The 10853-nt window shown below is 49.8% G+C and overlaps 1 protein-coding gene across 1 annotated transcript in view; it reads right to left on the minus strand.

Moving 5' to 3' along the window:
* Positions 1-10125, minus strand: part of rnf185 (ring finger protein 185) — a 28411-nt gene extending 18286 nt beyond the window's left edge. Inside the window, exons 1-3 of the mRNA XM_052032018.1 lie at positions 9909-10125; positions 7713-7731; positions 1559-1671 (exon numbers count right to left, since the gene is read on the minus strand). Of these exons, the coding sequence (XP_051887978.1) occupies positions 1559-1671; positions 7713-7731; positions 9909-10078 (302 nt within the window). The 5' untranslated portion in view covers positions 10079-10125. The remainder of the gene's footprint in view (positions 1-1558; positions 1672-7712; positions 7732-9908) is intronic.
* Positions 10126-10853: the final 728 nt, after the last annotated feature.

The raw sequence follows: 10853 nt of genomic DNA on the forward strand, positions 1-10853 counted from the left end.
CACTTACCTGTACTAAAATTCATTTGCCACTCCCTACCCACTTCCCTAACTGATCAAGATCCCCCTGTAATCTGGGATAACACCTTCACTATCAACAACACCTCCTAATTTCACGTCACCTGTAAACTTACTGATCAAGCCTTGTGCATTTGCATCCAAATCATTTATACAAATAACAAGGGTCCCAACACCAACCCACGGCACACCACTCGTCACTGGCCTCCATTCCGAGAAACAACCTTCAATTTTGAACAACCGTCAAAATTCCTACCTCCAAACCAATTTTGAATCCATCCAACTAGCTCTCCCTGGATTCCATGGGACCTAACCTTCCAGACCAGCCTACCACATGGGACCTTCACAAAGGCCTTGCTGAAGTCCAAATAGACAACATCCACTGCCCTACCCTCATCAGCCTTTTTGGTTACCTCTTCAAAGAACTCCGGAAAATTCATCAAACATTACTTCCCACGCACAAAGCCATGCTGATTCCTCCTAATCAGACTCTAAATGCTGGTAGTAAGGAACAATTTTTAAGGGGAGACAGAGAAGTTTATCTGTGGAAGGATTGGAAGGAAGCTGAGAAAGGCGGACGGTGTAACCAACCACTCAAGGTACGAAGCATTTTTTTAAGCCATGTTGAAGTTATAAATGCTGTCTCTCAGCAAGGACTGGGGGAGAGGTGGGGGGGTCTAGAACTCATTGCCTTAAGAGGGTGGTACAAGCAAAAACTATCACATTTAAAAAAAATAGCTGTGTTGTGCACCCGAAGAGCTGAGCCTGGGAAGTGCTGATACTTGGCTGGTGGTGACATGGACGGATCCTCCCGTGCCAAACCCTCCGGTGATTGCATGACAGCCAGCAAGGCAAACTAAGATAAAGGCTGAACTCCACAAAGAACAGAAGTCTGTGGAGAGAGAAAGGGCTAACTTCTAATCCGAGATCCTTTGTCAGAACTGATGAAAGATCTCAGACCTGAAGCATTAACTGTTTCTCTTTCCACAGGTGCTGCCTGACTCGCTGAGTTTTTCCAGCACTGTCTGTTTTTATTTCAGATTTCCAGCGTCAGTAATGTTTGATTTTCAAGGAAAAGTCACTCAGAAAGAAAATGGTGAAGATATCTCAAAGGAAAAAAACTTCTGTTCTTTGTAGCCCACCCACGTACAAGAGGTGCAAGATGGGTGGAACAGAATGAAACGGTCAAAGCAGGAGTAATAGGGATAAACTAAGGTATCAATTTTAGAGCCACATCACCACTGAAGATGGTCAGGGGTAGGAGGTGAACGGTCTAGCCAACCATAGAAAGTGATGGAGCATTTTGTTTTGGCCACATTCAGATTATAAGTATTGTCTCAGCCTGCTTCTCAGTAACTACTCTAGTTTTGGGCATTCACTAACAACTAGTCAATGCCGCTCAGGTTTCTGTTATCAGAACTAATTACCAGAGGATTCCCCTTTGACCAAATCTCAACCTTATGCAAAGTCCACTATGAAGAGAAGTTACCATCTCACTAGAGCAGTTCTTGAACCAGAGGCACGTCGCAGCAGCTTTGCTTACCTGGGATCCTGCTGACCAGTGCTTCCTCTTCCATAAAGGGGAATGACTTTGTCTCGACTGATGCCTGCTTTGCATACAGGGCAAACCTGTCGATTAGGTCTGGTCTCCAACCACTGTCAAAACACAAACACCAGCGATTTTCAGTTAATGATAATCTAAAGGCAAATTAAATAACCATATCTAACATAATTTAGAGAACACTGTCAAAGATGTGCTGACAGAGCAGTTACTGTGTAGCCACAATACTATGGATACAATTGAAGGTCAGTGGCGGTGCATCCTGCAGCAAGTGACTCACTCTTGACTCCCGCAAAGCCTTGCCACCATATACAGGCACTTCATTCAAAACCCCCACCATTGAACTACTCAGATAAAATGCCATTTCACCAATTGCAAGATGACTTCCTTGCAATTATTAAAAACTAATGTACCATTTACCATCCTAATTACATGTGGTACCTGGACACCAAGTTTCTGTGTTTCATTTGCAAGGGCAATGAGGAACTTGCATTGTTATAGCATCAGTAATGTAGTCAAATGTTGAAGGGGGCTTCATGCGAACATTATCAAACACAAGCCACATAAGGAGTTGTTGGTGGGTGGATGATCAAAAGCTTGGCCACAGAAATTGCTTTAAAGGACCATCTTATAAGAGGTAAGATGCAGAGAGCTTTGGGGGGAAGTTTCCAAAGCTTGGGATCAAAGCAGCTAGAGGTGAAGGGAATGGGGTCATAATTAAATTGAAGATGCACAACAGGAATGAGTTGAAGGATCACAGGGATCCCAGAAGACTGGAGGAGATTACAGAAATAGGTAAAGTCACAGCACAGAAGCAAGCCCTTCGGCCCAACTCTTCCATGCTGACCAAGATGCCCACGACTCATATCTCTCTAAGTCTAGGAAATATAAAGAGATTTGAAAACAAAAAAATTATGCACACCAACATTTACTATCCTCACTTGTGTGCCTTCTCGTTTTCTTTTCTAATAATTTATTTATTATTCACCGTCTGCCATTGCCGATAATTGCAGGATGTTCAGGTCCATTGTAACACCTCAGAAAATGTAGCACTCTACGTCTCCATGCAGAAAAACCCAGGAGAACCTCCAGGCAAGGGTTGGCTTGTGGCATGAATGTTACCTGCCACTTAAGTACAATCAAAGATAAGAGTCTAACCACCTACACTTGACAACCTACCTTCTTACTCATCCCAAAGGCATGACTACTGTAAATTATCTGCTCATTCAGATCACTGTTGACCAGAAAATCCAACTAGGCCAGCCACATAAATACTGTGGCTACAAGATTCTGTCACTTGCACTTCTTCCAACGTAACGTAGATGTCTGATGCTTCAAATGCAGTGTCCTCTACACTGGAAAACCCAACCCAAATGCATATTGGATAACTGCATTGCCAAACACTCATTCAATCTGCAATGTTGAATTCAACAATTTCAGATAACCAGCCTTTCCTGTTTGTGTAAAACTGGCCAGTTCTGCAAACAAGGCCACCCACCTTAACATTAACTCATTTTTTCCTCTCTGAACAGATGCTACACGACCCGTTGAGTACTTCCAGGAACTGCTGCGTTCTGCACTTCACACTTCTAACATTGTTTATTTGTTTGATTCTTCTTTCTTTCTGTCCTCACTCATCTCCCTCTATCTCCTCCAGACAGACCAATTATGATTAATACCCACCCTCCAGCAGACGTCACTGACACCATGTGTCATTTGGATTCTCTTAGGTCTCCATCCTATCACAGATGTTCCTTTTGCTCTCTCCACCCCTCAGTCACTTAAAATGTGCTTGGTTTCTCACTTTTCCAGTTCTGATGAAGGGTCACTGACCTGAAGCACTAACTCTCTCTCCATGGATGCTGCCTGACCTGCTGAGTATCTCCCAACATTTTCTGATTTCATTATTAGAACAGGTGAGAGGTTGGGTATGGTGCAGCAAATGGCACATATCCAGATACCCCAAAGCCTCTGCACAATTTACAAGACACACGTTAGAAACATGTTGAAATACTTTCCATTTGTCTGGATAACAGCACCAACAACAAGCAAGCAGCTCAATACATCCAGAAAAAGCAGCCTGCTTGATCGGCACACCATTCACAAATGGTGAACCATGGCTGCAGAAAATACCAGCTACAAGATGCAGTGCAATTCCTAGTCTGGGCTACGTCCCAAACCCACAACACTACCACAGAGGAGGACAAGGGCTTCCAGACCACCCAGCTCACTTCAGCACAGAACCAGCATGCTACAATCATCAGTGCAAACTCTCCAATACTGAGAACTCCAGATGTGGACGAGGAGGACTTTTACTCTCACCTTAAAACAAAAAGGCCTGTGTTCCAGAAGAGCCAATCCTCCTGAGAGAGTTCAGTGCCGAGAATGGAAAACAACAATCCTCTGACAAGGTGTGATTTGTAAGGCGAGAATACGAAAATCTAATTCCAATGGAGTTCCTCCTCTTGATAAATTTACTGCAGTACATTCCTAATCCAAGCCACTAGCACCTGCAAGGATGTCTGTATCACCAGGCTTGACGTCCGTCAATGACTGTTTGACAAACTAGCACTCTGTTATCTCCATTAATCTGGCCCCAAAGCAACAACAGCAACAGAAACACTGCAGCACTTCACATGCACTGCACAATATTCACAGCTCCCGGATCTTTGTGACATCCACCACAATTAGTGCCTACAAAGAGACTGTCGGCTTCTCTACAGTCTCTCAAACTACCTACTTGCCACCGTGTCAAGCATCTCCTGCCCTACCTGTGGCATGGTCTGTGGTCCTACATTGACATCGTACATGGAGAAGGTAAATACACACCGTAGCAGGAATCCCACATCAAGAAGATAACCTCCCCACTGACATCACACGAAGAGTGAGAAGGGCAAACAGACAACGTTAATCTCCTTGGAACCCACAGAAACGGAATGCAAACAAATCGTTCTCAGCCCCGAGCCACTGCCAAAGACAACAACAATCTCTGGTCGTACCTGACAAGAGGTGTTAGATCAACTGGTCTGAAATTCATAGAACAACACGGTACAATACAGGCCCTTTGGCCCACCGTGTTTCCCTAGTTTTCCTCTTTCCTTCTTAGAATATTGGAGCAAAATGTTCTATTTTCCACTCTGAAAGAATGGTGTTCAAATAAGAACTCAGAAACATTATTTCTGAGGGATCTGCATAGCTCTCAGCCTCCTTTAAAACCGTGGGATGGAAAGTATCTGATTGAGGGTTTTGTCACTGCCGTGCACCAGTATTTTCTCCAGTACTTTGCATAAGTAATTTGTGCCTATGATCATTACCGTGATTTAACATTAGCATCTTTGGGTGGCCTGCATGCGTTCATCTTCTACTACTAGAAATATCATAAATACCCTGGGCCACAATGGCATGATTCCCTGTCAGGGCACATTAGGACCATGGCACATGCCGTCAGTGGGTGTTTAGATCAATGACGTGAGCATTGGTGATTGTTTACGTTCTTGATTTCTTGTCACTGGGTGCTAAGCTTCTTGTTCTTGATAAATGATGTCAGAATGTTCAGTGTGGTGAAAGTGCCAGTGTGGCTGCTTTGGGGGAGGGGGCAGAGAGGAGGGTATCAGGGTGCAGAGGCCAATGAGTATCTAGTCCTCTAGGAAGTCAGTGTACAGCTAGCTTCTCGGTGTAATCCGTCAGCAGCGGCACGGTAGGGTAGTGGTCAGCGTAACGCTATTACAGCGCCAGCAACCCGGGTTCAATTCCAGCCGCTGTCTGGAAGGAGTTTGTACGTTCTCCCCATGTGTCTGCGTGGGTTTCCTCCCACATTCCAAAGACATACGGGTTGGGAGCCGTGGGCATACTATGTTGGCGCCAGAAGAGTGGTGACACTTGCGGGCTGCCCCCAGCACATTCTCAGTAACGCAAAAGATGTATTTCACTGTGTGTTTTGATGTACATGTGACTAATAAATATCTTAGCTAGATTCTTTTACATGACATTTCATGGCTGGGTGTTGAAGTGGGACATCAGCAGCTGGTTAGATTCTTGATGTGCGGTGACAGTGGGTGCTTACACTTTCTCTACTTAACAACTCAGTGGATGCCTAGGTGCTCGTATGGAGCAAGCCCAGTACAAGGGGAACAACTCTGGATGTAGGAATTAGGGAACAAATTTGGGCAGGAAGACAAAATAGATGGAAGATCCTTTCTGTAATCATAATTCAGTTAGGTTTGACAGGAAATGGACAAAGATAAAATGAGTAAAGTTTCTAAATCAGGATAAACCAATTTTAATAAACCACAAAATCATTTCAGCTCAAGTCATTGAGTATGTTGTTATGTGCACAAGTATGGCGAGGTACAGTACAATGAAAAATTTGCTTGCTGCAGTATCATAGGCACATAGGTACAGAAGTGGAGGAAAAGGAGCTACTTGAAGGTAGATCATTTTTGAGCAATAAGAGGCAGTTAAGAAGGACATTCAAGAGGTTCAAGGTTAAGTGTAATCCCACAAAGAGAAAGGATGGGATGGATAAATCTGGAGTTGCCTGAATGATGCACAAAGAAGGCAAGTTAAGGCAAAGAGAAGCTAATGTGAGACATTATGAGTTTAATATATTGAAAGGTATAGAAACCATTGGGATGAAATTAAAAAGCAAATCAGGAAATCAAAAGGAGAACATGAAAAATTACTGGTAAGTATAATCAAAGAAAATAAAATGTTTCAGAAGTATACAAGGAGAAAACGAGAAAGTAAGGAAAAAGAAGGGGTTATTGGGGAACCAAAAATGAGGCAGAGGATGCAAATAAGGTTTGGGAATCAGTACTCTGGGGCCGTCTTCACAGGAGAGAGAAGATTCTCCCCTTTCATATTGGGCTTGCTATGTACTTTCTAACCGAATACATTGAAAACCTAAAGAATCACTGATGATGATGGTATATACAAGGAGGACATGTGAAATACTAGTTGGGATAAACTTAGTAAAGGAGTTTAGTAGGTTTGGAAGTGGATAAATCACCAAAGCGCAGTCGAAATATATCCAAGGATGTTAAAAGAGAGGAAATGCAGAAACGCTGACCACCATTTTTAAATCATCTCTACCTACAATGCTGCATAATGGTTTAAAAAGGGAAGGAAGTGGGCCTATCCAGAGCAAACAACAAGGACCTCTCTCTTCCTTTGTAGAGGGGTCAAAAACCAGTGGGCATAGATTTAAAAGGGGCAGAAAAGTGATGCTGGGGCCAAGACTGGATCAGCCATATTGTTATTGAATGAGGACACGAAGGGTAGATTGGCCTGCTCTTGCTCCTGCTTCTTTTGTCTTTATGCAATGATATGCTTTTTCCTCGTCTGATACTATCATTCACCTTCTTAACCACAGTTATTTGACTGAAAAGAACATTAGGCCCCACTCCTCCTCCATAACTCACCCAAACACTAACAAACCACTTTCCCCATCCCTCCACACCCCTACCCTCCTTGTCCCCTCTTCTTGATGTATCTGATCAACTTGAAACGTTAGTGAATCGCTGTCTGACCTGTCAGTATTAAACTTTATTTCGATTTCCATATTGCTGCTGCGTCTTTTATTCTTTGAGATCCGAATATTGTCATAAAACTATTTAATACCCGTCACTAACTGCCTTCGAAAACATGGCACAAGCACCAATAACTCTAGGTGGTCCCCACTTAGTGCACTGTGGCTGCAGTGTTAGAGGGAATTATCAGTTTGGTGGAAGGTGCCAATCAGGCAGGCTACATCCCCTGAATGGTGTTGAAATTCTCGTGTGTAGCTGGAGCTGCACTCATCCAGGCAAGTGGAGGATATTCCCTCTTGTTCCTGACTTGTGCCTTGTGGACAATGGATCATCTACTGAAGAGAACCAGAAAGATTGTCCTGATCTTCTCCAAAAGGTGACACCTCTAACAGCGTCTCACCCTCCCCTGGATGATGTGCTTGAATTTCTGCACTCCACTCCCTCCACCACCATCACCGAATGTGCTATCATTGAGCCACAGTTCAGCCGCCAATGGGTGGACTTTAACATCTGAATTCACTGGAACCAGTAAGCATGATGGCTGCCCCATCCCAAGTTCCCCAATCCTTACAGTCAGAGCAAAGAGAGATAAAATAACAGAAACGTACCTGATGTAAACAAGGCCAACTGCAGGTATCCACAGGTTTCAGCAAAAAATAAATAAATTGCAAGTCAGCATATTAGAAGCAGAATCATAACACCCTCCAGCACCTCCCGCAGCCACCCTTCGACCGTCCCACTCCAATCTATTTCTCCACTGCCCACCGACCCACCACTCAGTCTCCACCCTCCCACAAACTGTTCCCCGATTCACTGTTCACCACCTCAACAGCCCCTATTCCTTCAAACTCACTTCACCGGCACAGCTCAGCCCCCACCTTCCCTTCTGCCTATCCTTCCAAGCCTCCCTCTCCAATCCTGCTCCTCCTCCCCAGTTACCACCCCGTCTATAACTGTCCCTCCTCATATCCTAGTCCCCCTCCCTTCCTACCCCACTCCCTACAGTGCCCCCTCCCCATACTCTACAGCCCCACCTGCCCCCCATACCCTACAGCCCACCCCTCCCTATACCCAATAGTTCCACCCCTGTCCCTGTGATTTCCCCCATTCTGTACCCCCCCTCCCTCACACCCTACAGCCCCACTCCCTCCCCCATACCTTCCACCCCCCCTCCCTCACCACCTCCACCCAGCCCCTCCCTCCCCCCTCCCCTCCCTCCCTCACCCCCTCCCCTCCCTCCCCCCTCCCCTCCCTCACCCCCTCCCCTCCCTCCCCTCCCCCCCTCCCCTCCCTCACCCAGTCCCCTCCCCCCTCACCCCCTCCCCTCCCCCTCCCCTCCCTCCCCACCCCCTCCCCTCCCTCACCCCCTCCCCTCCCTCACCCCTCACCCCCTCACTCAGCCCCTCCCTCCCTCACCCCCTCCCCTCCCCCCCTCCCCCCCTCACCTCCCCCCCTCTCCCTCCCTCACCCCCTCCCCTCTCTCCCTCCCTCACCCCCTCCCCTCCCCTCTCTCCCTCCCTCACCCCCTCCCCTCTCTCCCTCACCCCCTCCCCTCCCCTCTCTCCCTCACCCCCTCCCCCCTCCCCTCTCTCCCTCACCCCCTCCCCCCTCCCCTCTCCCTCACCCCCTCCCCCACCTCCCACCCTCCCTCACCCCCTCCCCTCCCTCACTCTCTCTCACCCCCTCCCCTCCCTCACCCCCTCCCCTCCCCTCTCTCCCTCCCCTCCCCCCTCCCCTCCCTCCCTCACCCCCTCCCCTCCCCCCTCCCCTCCCTCACCCCCTCCCCTCCCCCCTCCCCTCCCTCCCCTCCCTCACCCCCTCCCCCCCTCACCCCTCCCCTCCCTCACCCCCTCCCCCCCTCACCCCCTCCCCTCCCTCACCCCCTCCCCCCCTCACCCCCTCCCCCCCTCACCCCTCCCCTCCCTCACCCCCTCCCCTCCCTCCCTCACCCCTCCCCTCCCTCACCCCCTCCCCTCCCTCACTCTCTCTCACCCCCTCCCCTCCCTCACCCCCCCTCCCCTCCCTCCCTCCCCCCCCCTCCCTCACCCCCCCTCCCCTCCCTCCCTCACCCCCCCTCCCCTCCCTCACCCCCCCTCCCCTCCCTCACTCTCTCTCACCCCCTCCCCTCCCTCACCCCCCCTCCCCTCCCTCCCTCACCCCCCCTCCCCTCCCTCCCTCACCCCCCCTCCCCTCCCTCACTCTCTCTCCCCCCCTCCCCTCCCTCACCCCCCCTCCCCTCCCTCACCCTCCCTCACCCCCCCTCCCCTCCCCTCCCTCACCCCCCCTCCCCTCCCTCACCCCCTCTCACCCCCTCCCCTCCCTCACCCCCTCTCACCCCCTCCCCTCCCTCACCCCCTCTCACCCCCTCCCCTCCCTCACCCCCTCTCACCCCCTCCCCTCCCTCACCCCCTCTCACCCCCTCTCACCCCCTCCCCTCCCTCACCCCCTCTCACCCCCTCCCCTCCCTCACCCCCTCCCCTCCCTCACCCCCCCTCCCCTCCCTCACCCCCCCTCCCCTCCCCTCCCTCACCCCCTCCCCTCCCTCACCCCCCCTCCCCTCCCCTCCCTCACCCCCTCCCCTCCCTCACCCCCCCTCCCCTCCCCTCCCTCACCCACTCCCCTCCCCTCCCTCACCCACTCCCCTCCCCCTCCCCTCACCCCCTCCCTCCCTCCCTCACTCACCCCCTCCCTCCCTCCCTCACTCACCCCCTCCCTCCCTCCCTCACTCACCCAGCCCCTCCCTCCCTCACCCCTCCCTCCCTCCCTCCCACCTCCGCCCCTCCCTCCCACCTCCGCCTCCTCACCAGAACAGGTGTCCGCACAGACTGATCACCGCGTCCTTGGCCGTGTCCAGGCAGATGTTGCACTCGAAGGTGCTGTCCTGGCTGGGGTTCTCCCCGGAGGCGCGGCCGGGACCGGGACCGGGGCCTCTGTCCGCTCCGGGTCCGGGCGCCGCCGAGCCCGAGCCCGCCATCTCCCCACCAACAACACGCAGGCATCCGGCCCGTCACCGGAACGGACCGCGCCTTAGCAACCGCTCCGGGCGGCGACCGAGTCCGCTTCCCAGGCGAACACGGGCCGAGGGAACGTTCCGAGCTGGAAATGACCCACCGCCAGGACAGGTTATCTTCACCTTTTCAATAACATATTCAGCTAACCGTGTTTTAATGCTAATCCGAGCAGGTCACCATTTACACCAGCAAGATCGTATGCACAAATTGTTTTTTGCATGACGCCTGGCTTTTATTTTAGATGCAGGAAAGGGAGCAAAGTTCCCATAAAGAGCAGGTTGTCCAGGAACAGTTCATGGTGCTTGTGAGGAGAAATGTTGACCTGGACACTGGGTTAACTACTACCTTTGGGGCTATTTTGTGCCCACCCAAGGGAGCAGATTGGTCTCCCAAAGATTGTTCCCCACCCTACCAGGTGAGTAGGGTCTCCACGTCGTAGCAAACAGTTAGTTATAGATCTCTTATTTATACTTTCTGGCACTAACCAAGAGCCACATCCTGGACCATCAAAGTTATCTTTTTTTTAAATATAGTGTAGTGTGTACAATATGCAGGCTAAGTTGTTTGGAGGAGTGGGAGTTTTAGTGTTAGATTGACAGATTATTGATTTCGTTAGTACAAAATAAAAGATGAGTGTTTACACAAAGAGCAAAGGATTGGCTCTAATCAAGATTTGGCTGGAATATTGTCAACAGGGGAAAGGCTGTGGTTTCTTCAGAGTTAACGTGGTTGGAATGT

The sequence above is a fragment of the Pristis pectinata genome, chromosome 17 (assembly GCF_009764475.1).
Source record: "Pristis pectinata isolate sPriPec2 chromosome 17, sPriPec2.1.pri, whole genome shotgun sequence".
In the NCBI taxonomy this organism is placed as follows: Eukaryota; Metazoa; Chordata; class Chondrichthyes; order Rhinopristiformes; family Pristidae; genus Pristis; species Pristis pectinata.